The sequence below is a fragment of the Anarhichas minor genome, unplaced genomic scaffold, assembly GCF_050575085.1.
Source record: "Anarhichas minor isolate MPS153535 unplaced genomic scaffold, ASM5057508v1 ptg000037l, whole genome shotgun sequence".
NCBI classification, from domain to species: Eukaryota; Metazoa; Chordata; class Actinopteri; order Perciformes; family Anarhichadidae; genus Anarhichas; species Anarhichas minor.
Window position 1 is genome coordinate 2,716,533 of NW_027466483.1, and position 14,939 is coordinate 2,731,471.

General features: G+C 44.7%; 1 protein-coding gene across 1 annotated transcript in view; it reads right to left on the reverse strand.

Annotated features, from left to right (window-relative positions):
• Positions 1 to 14,939, reverse strand: part of gabrr2a (gamma-aminobutyric acid type A receptor subunit rho2a) — a 78,511-nt gene that overhangs the window by 29,937 nt on the left and 33,635 nt on the right. Inside the window, exons 3-4 of the mRNA XM_076107028.1 lie at positions 8,704 to 8,771; positions 2,978 to 3,201 (exon numbers count right to left, since the gene is read on the reverse strand). Coding sequence (XP_075963143.1) covers positions 2,978 to 3,201; positions 8,704 to 8,771 — 292 coding nt within the window. The remainder of the gene's footprint in view (positions 1 to 2,977; positions 3,202 to 8,703; positions 8,772 to 14,939) is intronic.

Sequence of the window (14,939 nt, forward strand, 5' to 3'; positions counted from 1 at the left end):
CAGGCTGAGGGAGGTCTTTCAGGGTTAGCAGCTCCTTCAGGCAGTATGGACCACATCATTATTCAACAGAAGGAAATATAAAGGCTTCAAAACAAAGACGTGGACTTCAACAACGGAAAAAAAGAAAGAATCCTGGCTCGTTTTCTTGACTAATATGATATGAAACCACCATCATATCACAAGTGGTCTAGGATCATTATATGTGTATGTGTCTATAGAAGAACAGTAAAAACAACTAAATGATTGGCCGAGATACATGTGACTGTCACCTAGCTGTTGTTTCACAATAATGTGAATGGTGTGTGTGCGTGTGCGTGTGCGTGTGCGTGTGTAGCAGTGGCAGGCCGTGCATTTTATGCCTGGGCCTTCTGTGCTGTCCTACTACAGTTGAACAGCTACGGTGCAGATACATGAATCCGTGCATGACGGGACGCTGCGTCATTAACGGACAATGCATAGTCAAATCAACGTAATTAACACAATAACAACAAAGTCATAAGAACCAGTCACATATATTCATATGACAACAAAGCATGACACATCAATCCAGCAGACCTGCAGCGGATCCACACATTCCACCACACAAGAGCACGAGCCATCAAATATTATTCATAAAAACAACACGATAGACAAATGAACAGTAGTAACGTTACTGCAGATGTAAAAAACAAACGCAGTTGGTCACCTACCGAATGCTGTTCACTTAAAGACAAAGTCCATCCTCCTTTCTTTGTTGACAAAGAGTTTAATCCCAGAACATCGTTTCAGTTCCAGTAAGAAGTCCTTCTCGATTCATGGACGCCAGTCGAGCCTCCCCAGTTGTATTTCGCCGGTTCGCAGCGGGACCGGGATCCCACCTCCGCCGGTGCACCGGCCGTGGACGGACCGCAGTTGTGGAGCTCCGTTTCCCTACGAACGTGTTCGTTGATCTGTAGATACACTCGGGTTTCTCCAAAAGTTGTCAAAAGCACCGTAGTGTCCACCGTAGTGTCACGAACATGCCGTGCTCATGTTAGAGTAGCGTAGCTCCAAACACCAAGATGCTCAGTTAAAATGAAACACATTCAGCTATAAAATGTGTGACGCTGTCAGCCAGGAACACCGTTCATACAAAATAATAAACTACACCAGAGGTCTTCAACAGGGGGTCCGCGAAATTTTTGGATGATTAGGCAATTTAAAAAAAAAAAGTTTTTTTTTTTCTCTAAACATGAATGTATCCATTATTTTAGTTCAGTATTGTATGCAAGATAACAGGTATGTTTATGCATGGCAGTGGTACTAATAGGCCATCACTCATTTTAGTTTCCACATTTATGTTTAAAATGAAAACGTCAATTTGAATAGCTTGTATGCATGATTATCATGCAATTGACAGACAATCTTGATATTGGCATTGGTATCAGCTGACAAGGTATGTTTATAAATGGCAGTGGCACAGCCACCCTACTCACTGTACCTTGCACATGTTTATTAAAATAAAGACATGAATATATGAACCTGTGTATTATTTGAATAGCTTAGTATTGAATGCACAATAAAGAGGTATGTTTATACATGGTACTAGGCCCATTTAATATAAAACACTATTTTATACAGTATATATAGTCGGGGGTCCCTGCTCCATCTCTCTATCAGTTTGGGGGTCCTTGGCCTGAAAAACGTTGAAGACCCCTGAACTACACCAAGCAAAACCCTAAAAATGTCTTCCATATCTTTCAATTTGAACTCTTACTACTCCGACTAACTTCTGCCAGCTTCCTTAAATTTCACATTAGTCAAGCGCTGGCCCACTGACCAATGACGGAGCACGTTAATGCAGACGTACTTAGCAGGCTACCTCGGTGCCAAAGGTACGTCAAAGAATACGCCCAACATGTGATCTAAAGATCTGATTGGTTGAAGACTATGACAATCAACAATTATGTCCCCATTCACTTAAACTGCAAAGTCTACCTAGAGGGCCTCGGGCCTCTCTCCTTACATTGAGACATAGGGGCTGAATCTGATTGGATAAAAGCTCTCTTTATAACAAGCTGCACTGGAAGCAGAGCAACAGAGGAAGACAGGAGCTGTGCAATGAGAAAATAAGCTAATGGGAAAAATAATTATAATACATGTAGTGTATTTGTGAAAAATTATTAAATTATAAAATAGCTATAACTTTGTGATTCTGTTTAGGCCAGCAGAGAAGGCTTAGCTGGCCCTGACGGCCCACCACTGGTGTGTAGGGTGTGTGTGTGTGTGTGTGTGTAGGTGCGGCGCTGTCCAAAGTACAAAGTTAAGAGACACCCAAACAGCTGTTTCTACAGCATCCCCCTGCTGATTGTAGAGAATCATTCATCAATATATCTAGTGCTTTGATTCATGAATGTATCCTTTGATTTTGAAACAGTAACCTAGCTATCACCAAGATGCTGCTCGATAGTCGCACTCATTTGGATAGTGTAACTTAGTCTACATGGTGACTTATTCACAAATACAGTGATGGTTATTTTCACATTCATATCAACAGTATTATATAGGCTGATATTTATTGGGAGAAACCCAAACTAAAATCAGACATTCAGCACCCCCGTATAGCAGGAATAGAATGATCCTTTGTTTCAGTAACACATTTTTCCACCTCTCTGACAAGTCGACGGCTATTCGTGTCACCCCTGATATGAATGTGTTTTCTAAGGCTCCAGGGATCCATTGGTTGTCATGCATGTCGTCATGCACCCCCTGTGATCTTTGGCTCCCCCCTGAGGGGGGCCTGGGATCCCTGGTTGGGAACCACTGACCTATGGTATTAGTGTCACGGCTTACACTAGTTGACACTGAGACATTGTTAATGTGCTCTTCTTCTGTTACGACACATTAAAATGTCTACTGTGGAAAAAAGGTCAATTGAGAACATTTCTGCGACAAACGAGAGATCCTGTGAGGCAGATCAACATGGGTCTGAGAAGGCAGATGCTGAAATGCTACAGACCTCAAGCTGTAGAGGACATGTCCATCAGGATAGACACGCAGCATGATGTTTTCGGTGGTAGTGTCGTGGATGAAGGACCTCTTCGAATGGACAAAGAAGACATCGGGGACCCAGATCTTCTTCACCAGGCGCCCATCAAACGTCATGCTTTTGTTGGTGCTGCTGGTGAACGACAGGCGCTCGTCCTTCCAGTAGTGCCTCAGGTACAGAGTCATGGTGAAGTCCTGGTGGAATCAAAGGAAAGACGGACGGTGTTCATCAGTCTACATCCATAACAACGCGCTGTCACTCCTAACCCCTCCAATACGGCAGCTTAGTTAGTGGCCTTAGGCTTCATACTGTGATGCACTAGATACTCTGTCGGTTATTCTCGTTACATCTTTTCAAAATAAACTTCCATTTTCACAGGAAGCAACTTGGTTGGGTTTAGGCAACAAAGCTATTCATTTTTATGTTATGTTATGTTTAAATGTGGTTTTGCTTAAAATATATGTTTGTTACGTAGTAAACAAGGTTCGCCCACTTTGAGTAATCAAATAAAATCTCTGGATGATTTGATGAAATCCCTCTCGTGTTGATAAATACACATATCATATACTGAGTTTCACTTGTCACATTATGGAAGCTAGAAGCACCTGCTTTACTGAGTCTTTAAAGTGACACTATGTAACATTTGCTTAACCACTGTGGCCATAAATGGTAGTTGGGGTAAAAAAAAAAGCAGATGGAATTTCAGTTAATTTCCCAAACAGTGTGTGAGTGAGTTGCTTTCATCTTCCCCTCAGGTATCAATGAAGTACCAAGTATCTATTTATAGTTTTCATGTCCTCACTCCTTGCTTCTTCCCTTTTCCCTCCCTTTGGTTTCCATTCATTTAGGCATACTTAGAAGTATTGTGCTATCACAAGTCTTTTAACTCCATATAAACATGTTGAATTGTAGAATGTAACATGATTGGAAAATAGGGATTAGCCTTTTCCTGATTTGTGGACACCTCTCACTTCTTGCTTAAAGATTATGACAATGTAACACCACAGTCTTATTTAGATGTATAATATAAGTGAATGTAATGTCGAATTTAAGGGAACATACCATGCTCATTTTCAGACACATACTTATATTTGGGCTTTGGGCTATATTTGGGCTTTAATGTTCAAAAAACACTTACATTTCCTCATACTGTCTGTCTGAATATACCTGTATTCCTCTTCTGTCAGAAATGCTCCATTTTAGTGCCCGTCTCTTTAAGGCACCCTCCCGAAAAAGCCCAAGCTGCTCTGATAGGTTAGCTTTTCCGGTCTTCAGCAACTGGGGTGTAGACTGCACAGAGTTTAGCCGCACTTCTACCGGTGACTGTACAGTTGTGACATCACAACCTGACGTCCTGACGGCTCGTTTTAAAGACAGTTTCTGAATACAGGTGGATTGAGTGTTTTGATACGTACACAGTATACCTTATGGAGAGACTTCATTAAAATTTAACAATGATTTATTATACATGCATAAAATATGAACGGTGCAAAGTCTGTGGCGATTGAACTCCATCCTGAAGTAGTATAATAGAGGGGTGGTGATGCTGAGGTCAGATAAGGCAGAATCCCCCTGGAGTCCACACACTGGTGGTGGTGGTGATGATGAAGATGATGATGAGGAGCATGACTTTGATGCTGACTGGAGGTAACTGGGGTGGAAGAGGGTCGCATCTGCTTTGAGCTGAAATGACAACTGACAGCAGCAGAGAGGAGAACATTTTTTAAAGTTTGACAGCAACGATGTGATTGGCTTAAGCAACCTGTGCAGAATCTGGTTGGTTAATTTAAAGTGAACGCCCACAATCAGCTGATAGAGTAATCACAGGGCGAGAGAGACTATGAATGCAAAGAAGAGTAAAGACAGTCTTCCTGACTGAACTTAAGCTTAAGCTTCATGTAAATCTCACGTCCTACAATATAGGACCTTTAATATAATCTGCATTGCAAGCCCCTATAAGGAGTATCTGTCAAAACCAAATAAATGTCCACTAGCAAGTAGGGGTCAGAAAGCCTGACACGCTGAGTTGATACCGGCCGGGCTCACTCAAACGCATTTAACAGATTGTGCCCAGTGCGGAAATCAAATTCTGGTGACTGACTGAAGTCTATGCAGCACTTTACTGATTCTCATGTGTTTATTTGTGTTATTTTGGTTTTACAAAGAGCTCATAAAGACATAATTGATTATAAGCATTATTAGTATTATTAGACTGGTGCCAAAGTTGGGGAGCACACGGACACGTGCATGAGGCGGCATGAGACAGAGATGATGCGGGCTTATTACTGTGGGATCACTGTCACACACTTTAATGGACTTAATGAACTGAGTAAGTACACAGAGACAGACACAAGCACAGCAGTTTTAACAGCTTTTGACCTGTGAATCAGGGAAAATACTCACGCTGGTGTGCATACGTTAGTTACCAAATGATAAACATGGTCTCGGACCAATTATAAAATTGGTTCATGAACAGATTGTCACGGCTCCACTGTGACCTCAGCTCGTCTCCCCTCTGTCCCCTGTCTGTGTGTGTATGTGTGGCTTGAGCGCGGCTGCAATCATCCGGCACCTGGGCTCATCTCCTCACCTGCCAACAATTAGACCTTGATCACCTTCAGCTCAAATACCCCGGCTTCCTGCAGTCTCATCGCCAGATTGTTCCTTCAGCTCAGTGGTAGCTACAACCTCGGCCCCTTTTGAGTGTAAATCTCTTCTTAGAGCAAGTTAGCCTTGTTTTGACTTTGCAACTAACTTGTGTTTTCCCTCTGCCTCAGCGATTCCCGTGCCGCGTCGCCGCCGCACACACCGCCTCGCTGCTCCACCTGCATGTTCCACCGGCTCCACAGACAAGCCAAATAAAAACCTTTTTTTCTCACCTACTCTGCTGTCCCGGTGTCTGCGTTTGGGTCCAGAACAAACCGACCGTAACACAGATTTCACATTCAGCAGATGGATTTATTAGTAGTTTAGCTTTTGAAATTCAGCTAAAATTACATGTCTGCGATCATAACATCTTGCTGTTAGTTCGTTTGCTTTCACACCACAAACAAAAAGCACCAGAGTCCACTTGGACGGTGGACTGAGACCCTCCTCTTCAAGCGGTCTCAGTTCAGTATTTTGGTCCACATCAGGATTCGATTGACAGATTCCACACCAGCCCAAACGAACCGTACTAACCTGGCAAGAGTTTGTTTAAACCAAACAAAACCGCTGAGGTGTGAAAGCACCATAAAGTAGCTTCTGTGGTAACTGGTTGTCATGTTTCGCACTGTGTGCTTGGCAGTGATCGGCCAACCAAGAAAATCTGGCTGCTGGGTAGAGCATCAAAAAGCCCATCAGTTGAGAAAGACTGGGCACTGTTTAACTGCTTTTGGTCCTCAGTTGTCAACATGTAATCAGATTTCCTCACTCTCCTGTCTCCTTCCCACTCTCCAAAGACTACAGCCTCTTCAATGTCGCATGGGGGTCGGGATCAGTGCCCATGGACTGGCAGACCGGGGTGGTGGTTCCCATTTTAAAAAAGGGGGACCGGAGAGTGTGCTTGAACTACCGGGGTATCACACTACTCAGCCTCCCGGGGAAGGCTTATGCCAGGGTGCTGGAAAGGAGGCTCCGACCGTTTGTCGAACCTCGGATTCAAGAGGAGCAATGCGGATTCCGTCCCGGCCGTGGAACAGTGGACCAGCTCTTTACCCTCGCAAGACTACTGGAGGGATCCTGGGAGTTTGCCCAACCAGTCTACATGTGCTTTGTGGAGTGGGGGGTGCTGCGGGAGTATGGGGTGCCGGACCCGTTGCAATGGGCCATCCGGTCTCTGTACGACTGCAGTAGGAGCTGTGTCCGTATTCTCGGCAATAAGTCAGACACATTCCCAGTGTTGGCTTCCGCCAGGGCTGCCCTTTGTCTTGTTCGTGACTTTCATGGACAGGATATCTAGGCACAGCCGGGGGGTGGAAAACGTCAGGTTCGGGGGTCTCGGGATCGCCTCTCTGCTGTTTGCAGATGATGTGGTCATGTTGGCCTCCTCGGATCGTGACTTCCAGCATTCACTGGGGCGGTTTGCAGCCGAGTGTGAAGCGGCGGGGATGAGAGTTAGCACCTCCAAATCTGAGGCCATGGTGCTCTGCCGGAAACCGGTGGATTGCTCCCTCCAGGTGGGTGACGGAGTGCCTACCTCAAGCGAAGGAGTTCAAGTATCTCGGGGTCTTGTTCACGAGTGAGTGTAAGATGGAGTGGCAGATCGACAGGCCGATCGGTGCGGCTGCAGCAGTAAAGCAGGCGCTGCACCGGACCGTCTTGGTGAAGAGACGGTCTTGGTGAGCCTTCCGGCTCAGCTCTCAATTTACCGGTAGGTCTACGTTTCTACCCTCACCTATGGTGACGAACTCTGGGTCGTGCCTTAGAGATAGGGTAAGGAGCTCGGACATCAGGAGGGAACTTGGAGTTAAGCCGCTACTCCTTTGCGTCGAAAGGAGTCAGCTGAGGTGGTTCGGGCATCTAATTAGGATGCTCCCTGGGCACCTCCCACTGGAGGTTTTCCGGGCACGCCCAACTGGTAGGAGACCCCGGGATCCCCCAGAATGAGCTGGAAAATGTTGTGGGGGAGAGGGAAGTCTGGGTCAGCCTGCTTGGAGTGCTGCCGCCGCGACCCGATCCCGGTTAAGCGGAAGACAATGGATGGATGGATGGACTACAGAGAACCATATCCATTAGTTACATGGAGTTGAAGTCACTTCAAGGTAGAAAATGGAGTGAACTGAAATATATCCAGATTATTTTACCCTTTGTTGTACTGGAAGAAACTGCATAGATGCCTGTTTGTGTATGAATATTGTATATGATCATTGAACAAGTTGTTTTACACTGACTTATAACCAAAAAAATCGTATTATTGACCACCTGCACACACAGATAGGCGTGACGTTTAGGAACAGCATCAACTTCAATCGCATATTAGCAAGGTCATCCCTCAGATAACTTCCTCTCTCCTTATCGACCTGCACACAGAGCTCCTCGGGCAGCAACCTGCAGGCTGTTCCCAGCAAAAGTAGCACATTGTGAGCTTCAGTCCTCCGTGTGGTTCCACGCAGGATGTGTTCAGGCACAGAACTTTTTAGTGTAGGTCACCTTTTGGCAGAAGTCAGAGCCCTGCACAGTCACTGTAGGTATGTTACGTAGAAATTATGAAAATAGATTTGAAGCGTAAAAAGCTAACATGTGTATATGTGTGTATGAATATGTATACACTTGATGATGTACTCTACTGCATGTATTTCACAGATGTTTGTTGTAGGAAGAGATTTTTGAAATCATTGTTGCTGATTCATTGATGTTTTGATATTTCATTAGTCTCCTTTGCTTATTCTGCTTTTTTAATGCTTACTTGATTTCTCTTCTTTTGTGAATTGTTGTATTGCTTTCTAAAAGCACGTTGTAACTGTTTTGATATGTGCTAACTATATTCATATATATTTGTTTTATTATTATCATTATAATATTCTAAAAGAAAAAAACAAAACATATTTTACTTTTCTCCGCCATGTCATCACACTACCACTACTACACTTTCTCTATTTTTTCCCCAGTATGTGTAAATCACGTTCCTTCTTATCTTTATCTCACACTGTGGCATGCGTCATCTTTAATTATCTGTCACATGATATTGAGGTGTGGATAAATGCAGGTTTTCTTACCATATCAACCTCAGAGATGCTGTCCAAGCTCTCCACCTGAACGTCCACTCCAACAGGGATGGCAGGCCCTGCCAAACAAAAGTATATCATGAGCAAATAAATGTGAAAGCAAACTGCAGGCGGTGCTGCCCAGCTGCTTTATGAGACAACTATTGAATTTTTCAAGTTGGCTGCCTTCCTCCGCTCAGTTCAGAGTTGAGTGTTTCAGACACCTAGTTTCCTTCTGCCATAACTTGACTGCAGCACTTTCTATTTTGAGCATCTCCTGACATTTCTTCTAAAATTAAGAGGTTAAAAGCAATCAAGTAGGGAAAACACAAAGTGCCAAAATACCAAACAAACGAAAAACGAACTATGTAATTTATAGGTTAGCAAACTACAATCCTTGGTTAAAAAGCATAGGCATAGGATTTAGAAACTCATGCACCACATCAAAATGATCATCCTTTTTCACAGCACACAGATTTGCAAAAAAAAGTAAACAAATAGGACTAAAACAAAACAAAATATTAAATAACAATACATCTTAAAAATGTCATTCTGTGAGATTAGTAACTTTTTATCAGATTATTATTATTATTTTATGCCTGGCATCTTGAAAAGCTTGCGATTAGCTGAATTCTGAAGTAAGATAGGGACCATCAAAGTGATGTGTCCATTATTCATTTCCACCTGTATCCTTAACAGTTACACAGCTTATATTTACAATCAGTTTAGACATACTTACTCTTGTCTTTTTGGGGGGTGGGGTCTATATATAAGTGAATTTCTTGCTGAGAAGCATTAATGTGAGTGTTAGGGACCCAAATACAGCCAATAGGATTCAACGTTTTTTTTAAAGCATTGGTGACACCAATTTTATTTCGTTCTATGTGAACTCATGGTGACTGTTAAAGAAGCCCAGTCGTGTGTCTGTAAGCTCCTGAGGTGCTCCTCCCTCGGAGTAGCCTGGTTGACGCGCTTGCGGTAGGCTATGCTAAACTATCTGTGAGGTGTGGTGCTTTTGACACATCACAGAGACCTTTGTTTGCTGATCGATAGCACATTTATTTTCGTCATGGAACAATGTACAGAAAGCCACTCTTTCTCACGATGTGGTAAAATGTGTATAGTATCGCGGTCAAAACCTTTTGCCCTTCCGGGGTCAAACACCTGACAAACACAGTGATTTCAGGACCTATATACCCGAGCCCCGGACAGGAATACAGCGCCACCCAATGTACACACAAAGAAGTACAGTTGTATTTATATACCATTTTTGGCTCTAACACACCGGCCCCTAATTGTTAACCCAGACAGACATAACAATTCAAACAAAATACAACAAAGGAGCCAAAATGTTAAGTTATGACCAAGTGCATTACAGACAAATCAATTTACACTCCCTGTAGCAAAGATAGTTTTGTGACTGGCCTTTCAAGAATGTTAGATTTGGTCTGTAATCTCACCGAACGCACTAGTCCCTTTTTGTCCGTAAAAACTTCCAGAACCTTGCCCAGTGGCCATGAACCACGAGGAGCTGAAGGAACCATGATTACCACGATATCTCCAGCGACCAAACTCCTTTTCCTCTGGTTCCATTTTTGTCTTTCTTGGAGCAAGGGTAAGTACTCCCTCACCCATCTCTTCCAGAAAAGATCTGAGAGGTACTGCACCTGCCTCCATCGTCTTCTTCCATATTGGTCATGAGGCTCGAACACTCCAGGTGGCAAAGCTGGTTTACCCTTCAGGAGAAGTAGATGATTAGGCGTGAGCGGTTCCAGGTCATTGAGATCATCAGAGAGCTTGGTAATTGGACGATCATTCAAAATAGCCTCCGCTTCACAGAACACTGTATGAAGCCCATCATCATCCAAGCTCTGCTGACGTATAACGGAGCTGAGAACCCTTCTCACCAGGCGGATCAACCGTTCCCACACCCCACCATGGTGTGAACCTGCTGGTGGGTTAAAACTCCAACGAATTCCAACTTGTGACAGGACTCCCTGAATCCGATCATGATTCAAAGCAGTGAGTGACTCCTTTAGCTCTCTTTCTGCCCCAATGAAGTTGGTACCATTGTCTGACCTCAAGCTCACCACTTGTCCTCTCCTGCTGATGAAGCGCCGTAAAGCATTGATGCATGCGTCTGTTTCCAGTGAAACGGCTACCTCCAAATGAATGGCCCTGCTCGCCATACAGGTAAATATAACACCATATCGCTTACAGGTTGACCTTCCCCTCTTTACTTCAATTGGTCCAAAGTAATCTACCCCCGTGTTGGTGAATGGTGGTAGATCGGGAAGAATTCTCACCGTAGGAAGATCTGCCATCTTTTGTTCCACTGCTCTTCCATTGTAGCGTTTACAAAAGCTGCATTCAGCAATGATCTTTCTGACAGCGGAATTGGCCTTGGTGATCCAAAACCGCTTCCTCACCACAGACAGTGTATGAGTCCTTCCACCATGGCCCAGATTCTGGTGTACATGCTTGAGAATGAGCATGGATACATGTTGGTCCTTGCAAAGGATTAGTGGATGTTTGGCTTCTTCAGGCATTGCTCCTCTGCTCAACCTCCCTCCAACTCTCAAGAGTCCATCCTCCAAAATTGGATCCAACTTATACACGGGACTCAGTCGACTCACGGTTGCTTTCCTGGATGACAGGGCAGAAATCTCCTCATTAAACCTCTCTCGCTGACAGTAGCAAATGATGGCAATCTCTGCTCCCATTAGATCATCCAGTGTCAAGATGTAAATCTTTGGTTTCTCTATGACACCTTGTCGTTTAGCCTGCATCGACCTATCCTGACTGGTGTTCTCCGGATGATTAGCCACAGACGCTTCCAACTGCTTTCTCGAGCGACTCTGTGCCAACAATATGGCCTTTAACCTGAGAAACCAGGCAACTGCTTTCTTGAGCCTGATCCAGTCAGAAAAGTATGCAATGAGTTGATCAGTAGGACTAGACACGTCAAACACACAGATGACATTTGCTGTGGCCTTCTTTCTCACCTCTTGGTCATCCGAGTCCACGGACACTTCCAACACACTTTTAGGCCAGTCTTCCTCCTGCTTCCAAAGAAATGCAGGACCTTCAAGCCACCTGCTATTCTTCAGAAAGTCTGAGACCTTCATTCCCCTCGACGCATCGTCCGCTGGATTGTCCTTGGAACTGACATGTCTCCACTGTGAGGGCTCAGACGTTTCTCTGATGGTCGAGATTCTGTTGGCCACAAACGTGTGAAAGCGCCTGTCCTCATTGTTAAGGTACTTCAACACTGCAGTGCTGTCAGTCCAAAACACTGAATCCTCCAACTGGAAATTCAACTCTGCCTTTAACATCAAGTCCACTCTGACAGCAAGGACGGCTGCTGACAACTCGAGTCGAGGAATAGTTACAGCCTTCAGTGGTGTCACTCTGGCTTTGCCGAGTAAAAAGGTGACCTGGATGCGGTTTTCCTGATTTAATATCCGGATGTATGTTACAGTTCCGTACCCATCTGTGCTGGCATCAGCAAAGTGATGTAGTTGGGCTTGTCTGACCTCTCCAAAATCCACTGATTTAACGCACCTGTCCACGTTGAATGCAGCCAGCAGATCCAAATCCTCCAACCACTTTTTCCATGGGTGTAAGATGTCTTGTGGTAAAGCATCATCCCAGCCACATCCTCTCCTACAGAGTTCTTGCTGCAAAATTTTGGCCAGCAAAGTGACTGGTGCCAGGAACCCCAGAGGATCATACACTGAGCTGGTAACTGACAGCATACCCCGTCTGGTGTGAGACTGTTGTTTTAACTCCATCTTGAATCTGAAAGAGTCAGTCTCCACACACCACTGCAGACCCAGAGCTCTTTCCACTGGAAGTTTGTCTCGGTCCAAATCCAACTCCCTTAAGTCCTTGGCCCTTTGATCCTCTGCAATGGTTTGCAAAACAACACGACTACTGCTGATCCATTTTTCCAAGTTAAAGCCCCCCTTTCGACACAGAGCAATGAGATCTCTTATCATCCGGATAGCTTCTCCTTCAGTAGCTGAGCTCTTCAAACAGTCATCCACGTAGAAATTCTGCTTGACAGATTGTGATACTTCAGTCGCAAACTCAGACTGGTTATCCTCAGCAGTTTTTCTCAATGCATAGCTTGCACAACTGGGTGATGACACAGCCCCAAAGAGGTGTACAGTCATTCTATATTCAACCAGGTCCTTCGTGACATCTCCATCTGGCCACCAGAGAAAACGAAGAAAATCTCTGTCCTCTTCAGCCACCTTCACCTGGTGGAACATGGCTTGAATGTCACCCATGAATGCAACAGGTTCCCGTCTGAAACGAGTAAGGACGCCAAGGAGTGAGCTGGTGAGGTTAGGACCCTGCAAGAGTTCGCTATTCAATGATGCTCCTTGGAACGTGGCTCCACAGTCGAACACCACTCGGAGGGATCCCTTCTTTGGATGGTGGACGCCATGATGGGGAATGTACCACACCTTCCCTTTCTCGCAATGCAGTTCTTGCGGAGGCACTTGCTCTGCATAGGCCTTACTGATGAGCGTATTCATGTACCCTGCATACTCCTGGTGTAAATATTTATTGTTAAGAAATCTTTTTCTCAAACCTTGAATCCTTTGTTTAGCCACAGCAAAGTTATTGGGCAGATAGACCTCTTGGTTCCTGAAGGGCAACTTCAAGCAATATTTCCCATCCTGAAGTACTGATGAGCGCTCCATGGTTTCCAGAAACTTGAGGTCTTCTCTGGACATTTCCTTTTCCTCAGCCTTTTCATTGAATTCGTGGTTGTACTGATTGGTCAGCATTTTTTCCAATTTGCAAACAGTTATCCTGTTCACCGTAGCAGAGGAAGTCTTTGCCCCTAAAGCACCACTGTTTCCATTCAGCGGACCACTAACAACCCATCCTAGCACTGTCCTGATAGCGTACGGGCCATTTCCACGGCTGTTGATGACCTCCCAAGGTTCCAATATCTTGGGAGCATCAGTTCCAATCAAAAGGTCCACGCTTGCCTTTATGCTTGGGATGTGTACTTTTGACAAATACGACCAGGTAGTGAGTTCTTCAGGAGTCACCATGTTATCAGCAGTGACTGGCATGTTTCTCTGGGTTAGAACATCTGGTAAAGTATAAAAATCATCACTGTCCAGACCAGATATCTCCAAACCACTCAAGGTGTACGCTGGAACAACTGCTTCCTGCCCCATTGTCTGTAGCAAGAAGTTGGTTCTTTTGCCTGTAATATTCAGCTTCTGCATTAGATGTTCTGAGCAGAATGTAGCTGAACTACCAGGATCCAGGAAGGCATACGTTTTGATAATGTGATTTCCTTTTGCAGATTTCACCTTTACAGGGAGAATCGATAGAACACAATGGTCCTTACCAGCCCCTGTATGTCCACATGTTTTCAGTGAAGTTGGCTGGTCAGTAGATGGTTCCTTTAACTGTTCCAAAGCTGTTATTTGCCTTTTGATATGAAGCACGGTGGGATGATTTTTACCACAAACTTCGCAAGATAAGCGCCTTTCGCAGTCCCGGCTCATGTGACCAACACACAAGCATGCAAAGCAAGCTCCCTGTTCCTTCAGAAAGTCAATTTTTTCCTTGTGCTTCCTTCCTTTGAACTGTTTGCACTCCTCCAATGGGTGATTATGGGCACAGCACAGGCATCCAGCCTTTTCGGCTTTCCCTGTATCTGATGTTAGTTCCCTAGCTTCCTCAGGCCAGTCCATAGAGGTTACTGTAGTGGCAACAATATTTCCCCTCACTCTGTTGCTGGGCTGGGATTTAAACCTGTCATAAGTCCTTGTCCCAGTAACACTGGTTGATGGGTCCTGTATGTCACCAAACAGAGGGTCAGAAAGAATTCTGACACGACGCTCAATGAATGTGACTAGATCCATGAAGTGAGCTCTGTGGTCAGTTGTCTCTATAATCCCATGAGCTATGGTCCTCCATTGCTCCCTCATTTTGAATGGTAACTTTGATATAATGGCTCTCATGTGTACAGGCATATCCAGTTCTTGCATGTACTGGAGCTCCTCCATGACATTGCAGCAGCCACGCAAGAATAAAGCATAGGCTTGAAGTGCTTTGCCATCCTCAGATTTTATCGTTTGCCATGCCAAAGCCTTTTCCATGTATGCAGCTGCAATTTTATACTGATTTCCAAAGTGTTCCTGGAGAAGTCCCTTAGCCACTGCATAGCCACGCTCCGGAGCCATATGCTGGCAGCTGCGCACCAGTTCTCT